Below are 18,726 nucleotides of genomic sequence, written 5' to 3'. Positions count from 1 at the left end.
GTTTAATATTTCTCAGCATGTACAAGTCAGTAGTGTACACAATTTCTCTAAATTTACTGTCAATTCATAGATTTCATGACATCATGGGTAATTATTGAACAATAAACATCGGTCATACTGGAGGGAGATTAAGCTTGCATAAACCCTGTGTATGGACCATTTACTTTGGAAAATGCCTGTACCAATTAAAGAATGTGACAGATGTTTTCCATTTGTAAATAACGTAAATTCGAATTCAATTTTTGTCAGTTGTTATGGTCTTTCTTTTTTAAATTTCCGTGTTACCAGTTAAGAAGTATCAAGTCCCGTGAGAACATGTTGCTTAAATGTATATCTGGTGTCTTCCGTCAACAATATTATAAGAGCTATATTTTATTTCAAAGTTTTTTCGTTTATTTTTCTTTCCATCACATAAAATCGGGTTTTCCATGTAATATCTATAAAAAAAACTTGGCAATTTTTCATAACCTGTAGGTTTTAAAAATAACACTGACCCATTATTTTATCCTATTTATGAAAAAAAGTTCACACACCTAATTAAATGGGCATTTAAAAAGTCAGAATGTGAATATATATGTTCAAACTCTTGTAGGTCATTTTTTAGTAGCAATAAACAAAAAAACGATGTCAATTGGACATGCTTTGATACTATATATGACCTTGAAATTTACTAGATAACATTTTTGTTCGCTTTGGAGATTCCGTATATCGTCAGGTTATCGGAATTCCAATGGGGACTAACTGTGCACCACTTATTGCGGACCTTTTTTTGTATTGCTATGAGTTACAATTTATGACAAAAATCAGCAAAGACCCCTCGAAACAACATCTGATACACAAATTTAATAATACTTTTACATATTTGGATGATATTTTGGCTCTAAATAATGACGACTTCAGTATGTATACTGAAGAAATTTATCCTGTTGAACTTACTTTAAATAAAGCTAATACTAACAATGACCACTGCCCTTTGCTCGATCTTGATATCTATATCATTAACGGAAAGCTTTATACTAAAATATATGATAAAAGATATGATTTTTCATTTCCTATCGTTAATTATCCATTTTCAGATGGTGACGTTCCCTTGTCACCATCTTACGGTGTTTATATATCTCAACTTGTACGATTCGCTCGTGTATGTAACAATGTTTTAGATTTTAACGAGAGAAATTTATGTATTACTGAAAAATTATTACACCAGGGTTTTCGATATCACAAACTAGTCAAAACTTTTACTAAATTTTATCATCGGTATAAGGACATCATTCGTAAATATAGCTCAACATGCAGACTTCTTATACGTTCAGGTATTTCACATCCAATTTTTTATGGAAATATTCTTTATAAAGCACAAAAATGTCAGTATTCACCTCTGAAGCTAACAAAACCTTTAAATAGACTTTTAAATAGAAGAGATATGGTTACGATACTGTTGTCAGGTCATTAAAGATAGCATATTTTGGCGTTAATATTGATTCACTTATAGGGTCTTTTATCGGCACTAAACACATTTATTTAAAAACCAGTTGTTGAAATTACACGGGTTATGTTCTTCTCATATATGTTATGATGGTATGATACTAAACCCCTAACGGGAAGGATTGTGCCTGATATTCATATGATGAAGACATAATCTTTCAATCAGTTTAATTGAAGTCTGGAGCTGGCATGTCAGTTAACTGCTAGTAGTCCTTTGTTATTTATGTATTATTGTCATTTTGTTTATTTTCTTTGGTTACATCTTCTGACATCAGACTCGGACTTCTCTTGAACTGAATTTTAATGTGCGTATTGTTATGCGTTTACTTTTCTACATTGGCTAGAGGTATAGGGGGAGGGTTGAGATCTCATAAACATGTTTAACCCCGCCGCATTTTTGCGCCTGTCCCAAGTCAGGAGCCTCTAGCCTTTGTCAGTCTTGTATTATTTTTAATTTTAGTTTCTTGTGTACAATTTGGAGTTTAGTATGGCGTTCATTATCACTGAACTAGTACATATATTTGTTTAGGGGCCAGCTGAAGGACGCCTCCGGGTGCGGGAATTTCTCGCTGCATTGAAGACCTGTTGGTGACCTTCTGCTGTTGTCTGTTCTATGGTCGGGTTGTTGTCTCTTTGACACATTCCCCATTTCCATTCTCAATTTTATTTTTACATTTTGGCAAATTAATTAACTTTAGACCCTCACCTCTCTTAAGGTGTATTTAACATACGTTATTATTTCTTGGTTTGCTTCGAATATGATTTGTATTCCTTATATAGAAATTACATAGCGTTTGCTACATTGATTTATGTATATATATTTTTAATGTTCTCCTTCTTAACACTTTAAGAATGGGAACATTGGAATCTACAAAAACTTGGAAGCTCTTTCACTGGTGCATGCGTTGTCTGAGGCCTTGACCATAATTTAGTGTAACTATATCTAACAGGTCTTTGTCATTCCAGTAATATAATACAATCGTTGAATAGCTTGTAGTCACCCTTAGTAGAAACTGAATGTAGATTTTTTTAGTGATTTGAGAAACAAAAAAAGGATCACTTTTTCATAGGAAAACGTTTTATGCGATGTGCAAAACATTTATTTTCCAAATTTTTGTAAAGAATTATATATTTAAATTGAAATGTTTTGTAGGTGTAGTTTTTCAAAAAAAAAACAAGAAAGGTGTAGATTTTCAAAGAAGAACAAGAGTTGAACAAAGTTATGTTGTTCAGATTCCTGATCCTGGTAAGTGTGTGTGTGTCTGTGAGAGAGAGAGAGAGAAAGGTAACTTACATTTTATTAATTCACATCCTAATAGGTGTAATACCATCATTAATTTTCCCCTATTAGTCTTTGTTAAATTTGCACTTTTCAAAAAATTGTGCAGAATTTATCTTTGTTTCAAATAAAGAAATACTTTAAAGTAAAGTTTTATCCTGTCCAGTCACTGGAAGTTAACCAATCAAATTATCACCCTTTTTCTTCCTGTGTACATGCTTTAGTAACCATGTATTCCATAGAAACACCTTATATAGAAATAATGGTGCTTTGAAACACCCAAGATATATGTCTATGACACAGAAACTTTTTACTGCAATGAAATGTAGGATTAATTTCCTACACCTGTCAAATTCAAGGGAATATTTTTTTCTACCCTTTTTCATGTGCAACCGGATGTGACGTATTTTAATTTGGTTGAATTACACCTAAAATGATTGTAGAAATATGTTTTATTGTTGTCCTGTACAAAATTTCCTCCTTTTCTCTCCTATATGCATTTACAAAGCGGCTACGCTGAAACTGATATTTGTAACATTCACAGGTGCCACTACTGTGGACAGTATAGATATATAGATTGGTTGATTGATTGGTGTTTACGTCCATAAGGTATAATGTTATAGAACTTTGAACCTTGCTATGTTCTAGACATACACGCTGAACAAGAGTTCAATGTGATATGCCACAGGGTTACAGTTGAGAGATAGAATCTGGACACATAGGTCTGACCTGGACAGAACTGTGGTTGTACTCACACCTAAATGCAGCGTGCTTTGCGTAGAAGTAGGAGACGCATATCTCTTGGTTTCTTTTTCTTTAATAATCTTTGAGGGATCGAATTTACAGGTAAACACACTGTCATGAGACATATGATTATGTGATGATGAATGATATTGATCAATATAGTATCAAACAAGTAGACTTTACTTTACAGTTTCTGTCTTAATTTTCAAAATCACGAAGTTATGTCTAATTTGATATATATTCGGTTTATTATACAGCTCGTATTACAAATGTCACATGTATTTCAGAAACACGTCATGCACATTAGAATTAGTCTCTTCGAATAACTATACCTGAGAATACTGGATTATACTTATTGCTAATTTCCAATACACAATAACCAAATTATTAAAATTGAGAATGGAAATGGGGAAAATGTCAAAGAGACAACAACCCGATTAAAGAGCAGACAGCAGCCGAAGGCCACCAATTGGTCTTCAACGCAGCGAGAAAATCCCGCACCCGGAAGTGGTCCTCAGCTGGCACCCAAATAAAAATGTTCACCAGCCCAGCAAAAATCAACGTCACACTAAACTCCAAAACATATAAATGAACTAAAATTAAAAAACATACAAGACTAACAAAGGCCAGAGGCTCCTGACTTGGGACAGGCGCAAAAATGCGGCGGGGTTAAACATGCTTTGTGAGATCTCAACCCTCCTCCTATACCTCTAGCCAATGTAGAATAAAGAAACACACAGCGATACGCACAGTAAAACTCAGTTTAAAAGAAGTCCGAGTCCGATGTCAGAATAGGTAACAAAAGAAACTAAGCAAAATGACAATGATACATAAATTAACAAAGGACTACTAGCAGTTACTGACATGCCAGCTCCAAACCTCAATTAAACTGATTGAAAGATTATGTCTTCATCATATTGTCTTTTTTATCATGATTTCAAACCATAACTTAATGCATCATATGTATGTGCATATCGAAAAATTAGCTGCTGCACACGAAATAAAATATTAAAAATTTTAAGGAGTCGAACATTGAAAAAAGGGATTGATTCATAAATTTCATAACACTAAGCCAATCAATTGTCTGACAATTAGTATGACTCATTTATATATTTCAGGTTCATTTTTGTGCGGCTTTCCCGTTAAAATGTCCCGAACCAGCGCAGTGGTCAATCCGTGCCAGAAGTCATTGTCCGGATCCGTCTAAGTATTTCTGCCTAAAGAATGATCTTATAAATGGATATTCTGAAAACTGCACAATATTCGATTTTCTACAGCCAGGTAAATTAAATTGCTTGCACAGACATGTATTTTACCTAGCATGAAATTGTGATGGAGATATCCATATATCGATTTATCAATTTGATGAAAATTTTTACACACATTTTAATTTTAAAACAAATCCTTCAGTTTCGTCTGTCTAAAGTTCGTCAAACATTTTTTGTGTCTAAATATCAAATCAATTTCAGTAGTACAAATACAAACCTCTGATCACATATATAGTTTCAAATTATACTTTTCTGATTATTCAATTAATATCTGTATGTAAAATAATGATTTTTTACAACTGACAACGGGTACATTTAGAGGATTCGATACATAAATTTCAAATTATATTGGAATGTTTATGAATTTGAGATTTGTTGTCGATCAGGGTAAATTCTTCGAAAAAGATTTAAATAAAACATAGGTTACCGCGCTTCTTTTCGAGAAGAAAAAAAACATGTTTGCTTTTTATTTAAAATTTTCTAACACATTTAAGATTTTCTAGAAATGGAAGTAAAAGCAATGAAATATCAAATTTGGTTTATTTCAAAAGATATGCTATAGTTATATGATCCGACATTAAAAGTATGTGTCATCGTGATTCTTAAAGACAATTTATTTTAGATGAACTTGAACGTGAGTTTTCCCTTATTAAGAAGGAGAATACATTTCAGGTGTTCGGTAAAGACGCCTTCCTCCAAATTCATAATTCAGAGCAAAAGTTACTTATAATTATGGCAAAAACAAACAATTGTGGTTTGTTTATATTGAAAACTGTCAAATTGTAACTTTTCCAACGAGTAAGTATGGCGGAGGTATTGTTTTATTTCCGGATTTAAAGTTCTATTAAAAGATTCTGATATTATTACGTAATCACAAGCACAACTACTTACATCAAAACGTTGAATGTTTGTTATTGTGCATAAAGTTATGTACTTTAAACTGTATAGATTTCCCTCATGTTATAAGGTTTTCACTACAGGTCGAAAAAATGTTCTTCGTGGAGGATTAGATGCAGACATTTGTTCGTCACAACGCTACGAGCCATGGCCAATAAAATTCTTCACAAATGTCAGTACCAACTGCATATTTCAGAAGTCAGCATGCCATGAAGAAGGACAAGTTGTCTTTGATAATGGAAATCGAAGCACAGATGCCAACTGCAGATGTGACTACACGAGAGGATACGATTTCATCGTTAAACCTCGAAATCCATGTTTTTGTGTCCCGTCAGAAGAAGATTGTTCGTGCTATTTACGGATGTGTCACGTGCTATCACCAGGTTGTGTATAGTTTCTCAATAAGTAATAAAGTTAGGACAGTTAGTAGGGTAAAGCAAACATTGTTTTGGTCTTTATCAAAGGGAAATTGTTTAATTTGATGAAATCAATGTTTTTATAAATTACTTAAGCAATGCGACTGTCATACAAATGAGAGGTTTAGCTAGCTATAAAACACTACATAAGAAAATGCCTGTACCAAGTCAGAAATATTACAGTTTTTATCCATTCGTTTGATGTGTTTGAGCTTTTGATTTTGCCATTTGCTTAGGGACTTTTAGTTTAGAATTTTCCTTGGAGTTCGGTATTTTTGTTATTTTACTTTTTACAGTTTAATAAACGTAACAAAACTTGTTTTTTTTCATTTTAAGAGAAAGATTTGATCTATTAACTATTTTTATTACTACGTAAAGAAATCATTTCTCTCGCAATAGTTTGTCATTACTGCATGACATCTTTGCTTATTTCTGAATTTTGGTTTTTTTAAATAACCTGTTATCATCTAACCAGCACCACATTCTCTGCACGTTAATAACCCTTTCAACAACTCTTTTATGAGGGTTCTGTATGTGGCCTGTTGTCAGGCAAAATGTATATCCCTATTCAATATACCCCCATTTTCCATTGGTACTAGTAGTTCTTCCCGAGTTTCATTCCGGAATGCCTCTATTAAAGGACCTAACTATTGTACTTATTGTTAATTTGTTGTCGTCTTGATAGAGGGTTGTTACTCACAAAGGAGCTTTTTAACCAATATATCCAAGTGGTGCAGTTAAAATCATCCCTTTTTAAATTGTACGGACGCCATCACCATTTGGTTGACCGTTATGTAATATCTGTTTCATAGATATGTTCCAATCGTCGTTACCTTAATTCAATCCTTACTTTCCCCGAATGTGACATACCGAATTAGACTTTTCATCGTGTTTGTACTTACAGTAGCACCATGACGAGTGCGACATGTGGAGCAGGACCAGCTTACCCTTCCGGAGCACCTGATGGAGTTCGTGTTGCTCAGTCTTTAGTTTTCTATGTTGTGTTTTGTATACTGTTATTTGTCTGTTGGTCTTTTTTTGCCTCGGAGTTGTCAGTTTATTTTCGGCTTTTTTTAATGTCCTTTTGATATCTTTTCTCCTCTCTCCTGAACATGCATGAAATATTCGTCATAAGCAACAAACAAGCAGATACAGACTAACTGTCAGTAAAAATCCAGCATTAAATAGGGTGGAACCCTTAAAGTAAATGTTGTTCCACGCACACAATAATATCGGTTTCGTATCGATAACTCACTTTATATGTACAAATTGCAAAATGTCAATGTAAGGAATAAATTAGTTTAGATTTCTGTCATTTTGAATAGAAATTTCTGATTTTGACATGTAGGTAATACAACTTTGTACAATTTGCGTGATCTTAAATGCTACTCGTATGTTTTAAAAAGTGTATATTTCCTCATTTGTTTTCAGATTACGAATGTATTCATTCAGAGGAGATTATGCCGATAAATCAATGTAAACCAATTATCGCTGAAAGGTAAACATGAAACTGATCACATATTTTTCGCGCAACTACTGCGAAGATGATATAAAATACGAAACGACTGTTTACGGGGGAATAAATTGCCGAAGCAACTAAATGTGACCTTACGGCCTTCAAAAATGAACAAAGTCAGTACTGTATAGTTAGCTATAAAAAAGCAATAACTTGACAAACTGTAGAACAATTGCTAACAAAAGTTGAAATTAATTATCCAATATGAATTAAGCAGTACAGTGATGAAAATATTTGTTTTATTAGTGAAATACTTTGACATCTAAATTAACATTCATAACGAAAATACATTAGGTTATCGTATACTATAAACATTTAGATGTATTTTATAAATGTCCTACAGTTATGGTAGGTTATACCCTCTCTTTAAACCTGTCATAAAACTGTTATAAACATTTTCTCTCCAAGAAGTAGATCTGTCCGAATCACTCCTAGGTTAAAACTGTCAAAATCAGTTCTAAATAATATTAAAACTGTCAGATAGAATAGACTATTTTCATTTTACCTACTTTTAAGGAGAGTGGACACCACACTTGCATAAATATTCTTACTTTTTGACTGCCGGTTTATGATGTTTTCATATTTTATAAATTTTGCATTGTATATATACTTATATGCCTTTAACCTCTCGGAGTATAAATATGCTTTTCTCTTATTCATTAAAAGAAATTCATAAAACACCTAACAATGCATTTTACAGAAGTAAAATATGCATTAAAATAGTTAGTTAATAATTCATTTGTTATGATTATTCTAAACGTTATGAAAATCTATTTAGTCTATTATAAGAGAACCAAAACAACAAACAAAAACCAAGATCATTTGTGAAATTTCGATAAATTTTATTTCATTTTAATTTTATACATTTCCCAAAGGTCTTATGCATACGTTCATACTGTTAAGCGTTTTACAAAACCAAGTGTCGAAATATATTGTACATATTAGAATTGAAAGTTTGCAATTGTCAACATCCAATTATTTCTCAGCAATAACATATTATCTGCCCTATCAATTGTCGTTTACATATCCCAATTAATAAGTTGATGATTGAATAATGTTGTTTAAAACCGCTTCAGCACAAAAACGCTATATCGGTTTACTATTTTTATATTTCAGGAATGACAATAAAGGAAACGACAGTGATGCTGAGTACATTGTAAGAGAAAAAAAGGCTTCAACTCTAGGTACCTGTTAATCAAAAATAAAAAAGAAAAAGCAGTGTTCAGCTGAAGATATTGTCGAATCGTGAATGTTAAATTGCTAAGTGTAATTTTTCCTGATAGGTACATTTTTTACGTACAAAAACCTATCCAATATCAAACTGACTACTGTGCTGACGAATCTTCAGCATCGATTCCGATGATGATACAAATCTCTGCGCGCACAAATATTTTTTGTTGTTGTTATTGTTTAATGGTGTGTGGGACAAGTTGATAACAACAGTACGATTTTATCAAACATTAATCTGTGAGCTTCGTCGGATTGAATTAAATCTTACGCAAATGAATATTAACACAACTGTTAACCTTTTTCGGGTTGAATAAATCTTTATTGAAAGTCTGTCACTATTTGAATAGTAAAGGCTACAGTAGCATACCGCTGTTCAAAAGTCATAAATCGATTGTGATAAAACAACTCCGGGTTACAAATTAAAACCGAAAGAAACACATCAATTATAAGAGGAAGACAAAGGAACACTGAGGTGCAAAAAAAAAAAACAAACGCCAAAACACATAGAAACGAACTATTTGATAACAACTACCATATTCCTGACTTGGTACAGGACATTTTAAGAAGAAATAGTGGGTTGAACTTGGTTTTATGGCTAGCCAAACCTCCTGCTCATATGGCAATGCTACAAAATATCGCTAAAATGACAATACTGCGTGACAGAACTACAGCACAAACACACGCAAGAACACTCATCACAGAGAAACACACAAACAAATAATATAATAGTTGACACAATATGCAAACCGCAGAACAACAACGGGCATCTTCCTTCAACGACGGACAGCACAGGACATCACAAACAGTGACGTACTTCTGTAACGTATATGTAATCTTGAACTTTAAACAATTATTTTCACAATACTAGTCCAAACAATTATCATAACAATGACGGTATTGAAAGGCTATTTTATAATTATTTGGACTTCAAGCGATAAGACATAACACATTATCCAATCGAAACCATAACAGAAACATCAAAAATAAATACTTGAATGTTGGATGTATAAAATACCGAGACACGTCGTATAGCAATGCAATCACATTCAGTATAACAGTCATATTCGGAAATAGGTAACGTTCGGTACTTAGCAGACAGACAGCATAGATGTTAAACCACAATCTAAGACAATTGAGTTGATATAAGAACCTTACAAAACAGACAGAAATTCATCCTACATTTTGTATTTCCAAAATCAATCAAAGTCTTATACGTATATATGTATACGTGCATTTGCATAAGGTCGATTTCTATCCAATGCAGCTCATGTATAAACAAATTTTAAATTGGTATTTTCAGATGTTTGTGGTAAATGTATCAAGTTATTACCTTTTTGTAATTTTGTTTCACAAGCCGAGGGAAGTTTTCAATATGTAAATTCAAACCTTATGTGCAAAGCTGTGATTACAATTTTTTTCAAAATTTGATTCGCGTAAGGCAAAATTTGGAGTACTTTGCTAATTTGAATAGCGGCCGTAATGCCTTAACATGCCGTCAGCCATTGTAATAGGATTAAACAAGCCCCAAAAATAAATTCACAAATCTGCCACTTCCTAATTCGCAACAACAATTTGTTCGCAAATAGGTAAATTGTACATTTGTTTTGCCTTCTTTAAGTGAACCTTGTCAACCTTTTGGGCCTTTTAATTTGAAAATCAGAAGCGTTACCGTAGTATAATTGCGATATAAGATAACACAAATTCGTAAAATGGCAAGATTCAAGATAAAAATTAAGACAAAAAAAGAGATTTGACATGATTTGTTCGCATATAGGTAAATACCTTGCAGGTTGAATTTATTTTCATGTTAAATAACTTTTATCTTACTTTTATCAGTTTTCGGTCAAATTCTTAAAAAAAACAGATGATTGTATCCTTCCCATGTATCAAAACGTCAAAATCTAAATCAAAATATTTTCCTTTAGAATTAAACAGCGTATTTGTAATTATACGCCAAACGAAGTTTTTAAAGATACGTTAGTTTTAAATCTTACACGGAAAAATACTTTATTAACCGCAAATTTGATTTCATCCATATTTTTCAATCAACAACTAATGGAAATAATTTAATCAAAAGGACCGAAGTCCCGTGGTGCAAATCCTATGAAAAAACAACCTAGGGTTTGCCATATGGTGTCAATTTGTATTAGAAAAGGATTAAAACAAAATGAGATTATCTGATGATTTTAAAGATTAGTCATTATCCATGAATTTGGTTGATAAGATTGTTATAGAGGGGGCAAAAGACACCAAAACTGAACAACACGAACTCCACCAAAAACCGTAGCGATTTCAGGTGCTCTGGAAGGTAAAGCAAAATCGTGCTCCACATTTCCCATCGTAGTGCTGCTCGTGTAGGTACAAACCCGGTTATAAGTCTTTTTCATTAAGTCACTTTCGGCGAAAAAGAGGATGGAATTGTTGTAACGACATTTGGAACATATCCATCGTCATCTGTGAAACGGATATTCCATAACGGTCAACTAACTCGTGATAGCGTCCATAAAATGTTCGAAGGGATGATATACACTGTTGGTTCAGTAGGTTCCTTGTTACCAGCATCCCGTTGGCTTGAATATATAGCTTGTGTATCAGACTGTTGTCATTATATCTGATAAGAAATGGATAAGTAAAATGATCTATCGAATAATATAAAACTATATAGTTACCAAAGGTGAGTAAAACAAATAGAACCAGTATGGTATAGATTGGAAATACTACTATGTGTGCTGCAACTTATAACTTGGCTGGGTTTAATGACAAGGAGATGTGGGATTATTAGACACGTGGGTAGAGTTGTATTAGATCCTAGATTTGCATGAGACAACGACGTTGCAAGTTGGAATTTATTTTATTTTGCCAGACGTGATATAAATTGGCAATTAAATTAAAAGGGGTAAAAACCTGTTTTGTTGAAAGGGATGGCGAAAAAGAATAGACCTAGAAGAAATCCAACGTCAAGATTTGAAACATCCTTATTAATTTACAAGTAAAAGAGACGTGACACATCCAAAACAGGGTGTGTATTGTTGCAGTTGTAGATTTTGCTTTCAAATCTATTGTTTTGAAGGCTAGTCTATATGGAGTAGTACGATAAACGATAGTATAGGATACAGTTTAAGAGCTCAACATGACTAATACAAATATAATAATACTATTTGTTTATAGTATGAGCATATTGCATTTGTTTTTCAACAGCATATAATTTTTGTGAAGTTGAACAAATTATAAAAAAAACATGTTGATAGGTAATTGAAAATAACATCAACAATAAATGAAATGTATTAATGATCTTCCAATTTTTTCAGAAGAGTATAGAACTGAAGTCATAGTGGCGATTTTTGTTACATCAATTTTATCTCTTGTTATTTGTGTATCTTTTCGTAAGTATATGATAGTTCTTATCATCCACAGTTGTATCAAGCCAAAACATACAGTCAAACAAAACATACTTTAGTATCTCATTGCTCCTATTAAAGAAAAGGGACGAAAGATACCAAAGGGACAGTCAAACTCATAGATTGAAAATAAACTAACAACGCCATGGCTAAAAATAAAAAGACAAACAGACAAATAATAGTATAGAAGACACAACATTGAAAACTAAAGACTAAGCAACACGAACCCAACCAAAAACTGGGGGTGTACTCAGGTGCTCCGGAAGGGTAAGCAGATCCTGCTCCACATGTGGCACCCGTATTAAATTCAGGAACAACAGCCTGATCATAAATCGTAAAAAGGTCCTGTTGAGCAAGCCCATGAGATGTTTCCACTGTGACGCCATACATATATTTGGAGTACGTTTAGAAAAGTATTTTAATATCGTGTTGCAGTAAAATTTAAATGTGAAATACCGTATTTCAAGATTAGTTCCATTTCAAATGTATTTTGTTATTACTGTAAGTTGTAAGAGTTGTTAATTTTTTGTGTAATGGAACATGGACTAATGAATTATCTTTAGTGAAGAACACTTACTAGAAGCCGAGATGGCACAATATTTGACATTTTTTTTTGTTGAGAAATTGAGAAAGCCGATAAATAATCGGGTTTTGTTATGGCATGCTTGTTATCCATTTGACACTCTGTAGGTTTACAGATTTGAGTGTTGAATTTGTTTAATTCATTTCTACATGCAGTATTTACGTCATGCAACCAAATTGTTAGCTGCTTTTTCGGTCGATATGAACACTAAGATTTTTACTTATTTCCGAAGTGTGTTTCTACTTCAAAAAATGTGTGTATGAAAACCCTTTCATTAATTTCAAAATTATTTTCAAAAAATTGTTTATCATAGCTTTATCAATTAAAATCAATTTTTTAAATAAGATAAAAATGCGTCCTTAATGATCTAGCGAAAATCTTGTCATTTATTTTTCTATATAAAACTATTATTCTTCATTTTCGGAAAGTTTTTAACGATGTAATAACATGCCATTTGTTTAGTGGACGTGTTCATATTTTTCCCTATTATTTCACTTTAAATTTCTGGAACAATTTTGAGTATAACTAAGACAAAGTGTGCGTTTTTCTTCTTTCTATTATGTCGATATTGGTTTTCATCACTTGTTTACTAGATTGTTTTGACAGGTAAACCTATTCGCTAAATTCTATATATAGAATAACCCTCATCTGACATCTGCCATCGAGATAGCAAGAGAATATGAATGTTTTCCATCTTTATTGAGCAATCTGGAAAAGTTATTTATTTTTACCTGTGTTAGGTAATATGCAGGATTCACAATTAACGGAAAATATTCAAAAACAAAAACTAAAAAATGTTGGCACCAGTTAATTTAACACACTTTGTATCATATAAGAACAAGACCACATATTATCTTCGTAAAGATAGAAATAGCGCATGCATGCATAAGTTCACAGGTGGTTGGTTAATAATGAATGATATCTCGCAGAATTTCTAATGTTTCTTTAATATACGTTAAAAATGGAATAGAAGATTACGTAAATCATGTACGAACCTTAAAAGTCTAAATTTCGGTTGTAATGCATTCAATTTTGTTTCATTGCATCGAAAATACATTTTGTCCTTTTGAAAGTTCATTCTGAAATATGTTAAAACTTTTTGATGTCCAGTTTCAAATCACATCGCTTTTAATATCATTGTTAGAAATCCAGATACAAATTACGAAAAGTTTAGACGTAACAAACAGGAACGAACATTTAGCTGCAATCAAGGACGGAACAGAAATAAGACGTTACGTTAGAATTCAGGTTATTGGTAAAGATGGAGTTGGCAAGTCGAGCCTTGTACGTAGATTAGTTGGAGATTCTAATATGAAAGTAAACAGCACGGATGGAATCGATATTGTTAAAAAATGCCAAATAAGAACAACTGATGGTGAATGGATTATTGGTAAAGGTTAGTTACAGTTTTTACTCCCTATTGAAAATCGAATGACATGACAAGGGTTTGCATCTACGACTAATCTACCCTTCATTTTAATTTATACGAAGAGAGTGGTTCTTTTTAGCCTAGTTATTTTGCTGACAAAGAGAGCTCATAATTTTCAATGTAGACAATTTTTAGATTAGATAGTGAAATTTCCCATTTTGTAACAATGAATTATATGTTTATATAATTTGTTTTATTTGTGTGTTATTTGATCTTTGATAGACTTTTATAGCAGATTTTCTCGAATGCTTAAATAGGACTTAAAAAATGTTTCACATGTAGATTGATTATTACATCTTATAATCAGTATTACGTTATTTTTTCGTAGAGCTAGGAACCCAACTAAATGGACCTGTACAGGTGCTTTTTTTTTAAACTTCATTTATCAAATGAAATCTTATGGGTATGCATTACTAAAAGTATAATATTCAAACATGTTAAACGTATAAAACAAGAACTGTATGTCTGCTTCATACTTATAGATAGTTTAGCCTGAAATAGGGACAGATTTTATTTTCGTTCATTTTTCTAGAATTTTGTAAATGTTTTTTCATGATTTTATATGTGACGCCACCCCTCGCCCTTTAAAATTTTTATTGAAAAGAAAAGAATATGGTATATAAAGAATATTTCAGCAACGATATCTGTGGGCGAAGGGTGGCACCATTGTTCAATTTTTCAGAAAACTGTCATAAACTCTGCAGAATTCTGCCAAAACGTTTTCGGAATTCCCCTTCATAATGACGTCATAATTACGTCATTAATGCCGCTATTGGTGAAAACTATGTTTTAACTGAAATAATTGGACATTTTAACTTATGTTTTAATCAAGTTTCCACTACATTATCATTGTTAAAAATATTCAGATTTTAGGGCTGAAATTATGAGTAGTGACCGGCAACTTAATTTCACTTGCGCTTGCAGCTGGATTTTAGTCGGAAACGGTAATACTGGTCTAACAAATACTTAATTGAGCGATTTTTTTTTGGACGAGTCGTGTTCAATCGGATTCAGTATGACAGTACGATACTAAGAATAACGCCTCATTCATCAATGATCAGCCATATTTGCTTCAGTAGCAACAGTACGGGTCAAACAGCTTGAAGATCCGGTTACGAAACAAACCGAATGCAGTAATTAGTGTAGAGTAGTATGCGGATCGGATAGTAACATCAGGGGGTTTATGAAACAGATCTATTATCAAATATGTATTTAGCACTCGTAAACGTTTTCTGTACACAAAACGTGTCTGCAATGCCGAAACCTGTCCATTTCAGTCAAACGTGTCCTTAAATCTCAAATCGCCCAAGTGTCAAATCCACTTCCCTTAAAAGTGTCTGTTCATTTTCTCCGCTCAAAGTGTCCAACAGTTTATATCCACCGAAACGTATACACTATAAGACGTTAAACTGTCTCAAATCTTGTAGAGCTGTTATTCTACAAGTGACGTCAATAACGGCTGTCGTAAGGGACTCAATTGAAACCATTGGGTTGTTTCTGGAGTCCATACACATAAATTCATTCTAATTCCATTTTTAAGGAGTAAATCATGAAAAAAAAACATTGTTACATGACAAAATGATGTCTATGAGCTAAAGGACAAACAATTACAGCCTATCAGAACACTTGTTTCATCCAATATTAAATTATTTAAAAATAGCAAAAAATTATGAAAGCCTACAATTTGCACCAATTGGACCGAGGACACAGTTATCGTCTTTTGATTTTCGTTGTCTATAAATATAGTCCCCAATTTGGACAGTGTATAACTTGCAAATTGTTTTCATACACTTTCCAAATTTATTTATTTTTATTTTATGCATGAAATATTAGGTAGGGGGATTACATTACATGTTAAAAAAATTAGGGTGATGAATGTTTATGTTAAGTTGTGATTTGGTCCAGTTAAAAAAGGTAAAACATTAGTATGTCTGAAACTGAATTATAGACCCCATTAACATAGAATTGTCCATATTTTGAGTTAGCGCTGGTAGACTTTTCTATAATTTTGATATTATGTGTCCCAAAAGCAGTACACGTCACTGTAAAAATCTTTTTGAGATAAATCAGGTGCATTTTTTAATGCATTACGAAATAACTATGTTCTCGGGCCTAAAAGATGAATTCAGTAAATGTAGATTATGTACTTGAGCAACTTCCCGGAATGAATTGCTTGTTTCGATTTGTCAAACTTAATAACAGTAAAGTATTCACTTCTTTATTTGATAGAATTTCTGTAAAAGTTTCCCATTTTGCCATTATACGGCTAAACTAAGCATTTTAAGGCAGTTTCCATTTTTATGTCTAAGAGGCATGTTGACTTTCTATCTGACAGGTTTTTATGTTTTTATATGTTTTTGTTTCTAAGCTTAATTCAAGTTTCATTAATTATTTTGGACTCAGAATCTAGAAAAAAGTAAATTATCACAGCAAAAATGTGCAAAATGCGTTGTATTTATGGTCCTCGTCGAACACGACTAGTTTGATGCACGTGAATGTACATAATATTTCACTATATCTGTAATAAAAGCACTTATCAATGATAAGTGCACCTTATTCATTTCATATACCACCTTTATTGTCTTCTTTGGATAAAAAGTGGTTCAAAATATGCCTGTTGAGACTATAACTACATTAAAGTTTTACTTTGAAAAGTGCAAAAACTGTGCCAGACCATACTGTCTGTAAAAAAAAAGTTGTATGCAAGAGCGAATCACATGTTCATGACGGTGGACACGTTTGGACGTCAGTGAAGTCATATGGACTACTTTTGGGGAATTTGATACTCTTGAGGGGTTGGTCACGTTTCTAACTTGCATATATGTTATGTAAATAATTATGTTTTTATATATCAGGCTGTATTTAAAATGATACTCACATATACATTTAGCAAGGCCCCGAAATGACCAATGTAAAACAATTCAAACGAGAATTAACGACCTAAACGAAAAACATTATATGATATACAACAACTAACACCAACTTCTGATTTACAGGCTCCTGACTTGAGACAGGTACATACAGAATGTGGCGGGGTTCAACTAGTTTATTGGTGGCAAAACCTCTCCATACCCTGGGACAGTTTTGTAACAATACAATATAAGATCACGCTATAAAAATCAGCTGAACTCATCAGATCATTACAAAGCAGAAAAATCATCTAACAAAAACAGACCGGACGTGGCAGTATTTATACATCCCACAAAAACAACAACAAAAAACCTTATGCTCAGATCTGAGTGTACTCTCAGTTACTGACAGCTAGGTCAAAGCCAATAACAATAAATAAAAAATCATGTATCCAAGACTTACATATCAATCAGTACACATCCGCCATCCAATGAATTTAGTGTAAAGACGTCATTAACAGTCACAGAAAAACATGACCTGGTGCAATGCTAGTTACAGGTATCGACAGATTGTAGAGCCATGAAATAACAAATAGATAAAAACATGACATTTTGCAATGCCAAGATTCAGGTTTCGACGGATAGTAGAGCAATGAATGTACATTATTAAGATAATATTTACTTTGATTTCAATTTGCTGATAACAAAATCAATATTTTAGATAACGGTAAGTGTTGTTGAATTTATCAGTTAAATGCAATTAAGACGGATTTTTAATGAGTTTGTTCATAAACTGTGATTCATAACAGTACAAAAACAAGTCTACTATTAAAATTGAACAATCAGTGTCCATTGGAATACCCACAATCTGTCGTTAACATACATTGCAAAAAACGTACATACATGTAATTAAGGTGAAAATAAAAAGCATCAATCATCTCATCACATCCCCAGTAAGTATATATAGATTACTTATTTTCTAATTGGAGAAGGCTTTAAATGTGTCGCAGCAAATATATTTTGCAATCAGATTTATCCAAAGACCATTTAATCAAATATGAAAACTTTTGTTTGATGGGAGTGTGTAAAAAGTTGAAAACTCAAAACTGTAAAAAAAAACTAAAGAACCATCGAAAGCACGTAATTTATCTAAATCACCCAGATTTTTTTACAATCCAAAATTAGTTACATTTGTAATTCCACTATTTTCATATGTTTTATTACAAATTAAATGCTAGGTTCTTTTGTAGTAGTTAAGGAACTACATGTAGTTAAAAGCACTGAAAAATAAGTTATAAAACACTTTCTAGAAGCCAGGGTTGAAACTATATTTTACTGGGTTTTTTTGTACGGAAACCAATACATAGTAGAGACCTTCAAATGTTCAGACGAGGCCTTAAGCTGTGATGTTGTAATGCTATAATTAACTATATCGCTCTCTGTGGAGCGCAAACATATTTAAGATAATTGAAAATAGATTGACAAAAACAAATAAATGCTATCAATTCTGTTCAATCTTTTGTAATAATTTGCTTAACTATGAATTATATGATATCTGTAGCGTTTTATAAATCCGTGTGATATATGTGGCGTAAAATCGCGGAAATGGAAAGAAAAGTACCAGACATCATT

The 18,726-nt window shown here is 32.5% G+C and overlaps 1 protein-coding gene across 2 annotated transcripts in view; it reads left to right on the top strand.

The window, feature by feature from the left end:
- The first annotated feature begins 2,322 nt into the window (after positions 1-2,322).
- The window catches only part of LOC127732394 (uncharacterized), a 50,909-nt gene continuing 34,505 nt past the window's right edge, over positions 2,323-18,726 (top strand). The window contains exons 1-7 of one of the 2 annotated variants that reach the window (XM_052241423.1): positions 2,323-2,731; positions 4,627-4,789; positions 5,757-6,056; positions 7,521-7,587; positions 8,722-8,789; positions 12,144-12,218; positions 13,961-14,212. In XM_052241423.1, the coding sequence (XP_052097383.1) occupies positions 2,708-2,731; positions 4,627-4,789; positions 5,757-6,056; positions 7,521-7,587; positions 8,722-8,789; positions 12,144-12,218; positions 13,961-14,212 (949 nt within the window). In that variant the 5' untranslated portion in view covers positions 2,323-2,707. The remainder of the gene's footprint in view (positions 2,732-4,626; positions 4,790-5,756; positions 6,057-7,520; positions 7,588-8,721; positions 8,790-12,143; positions 12,219-13,960; positions 14,213-18,726) is intronic. The other variant, XM_052241424.1, reaches the window with a different exon arrangement.

The sequence above is a fragment of the Mytilus californianus genome, unplaced genomic scaffold (genome assembly GCF_021869535.1).
Source record: "Mytilus californianus isolate M0D057914Y unplaced genomic scaffold, xbMytCali1.0.p SCAF_24, whole genome shotgun sequence".
Taxonomy (NCBI): Eukaryota; Metazoa; Mollusca; class Bivalvia; order Mytilida; family Mytilidae; genus Mytilus; species Mytilus californianus.
Note: the sequence above shows the minus strand (reverse complement) of the source record. Positions and strands in the feature narration are given on the sequence as shown.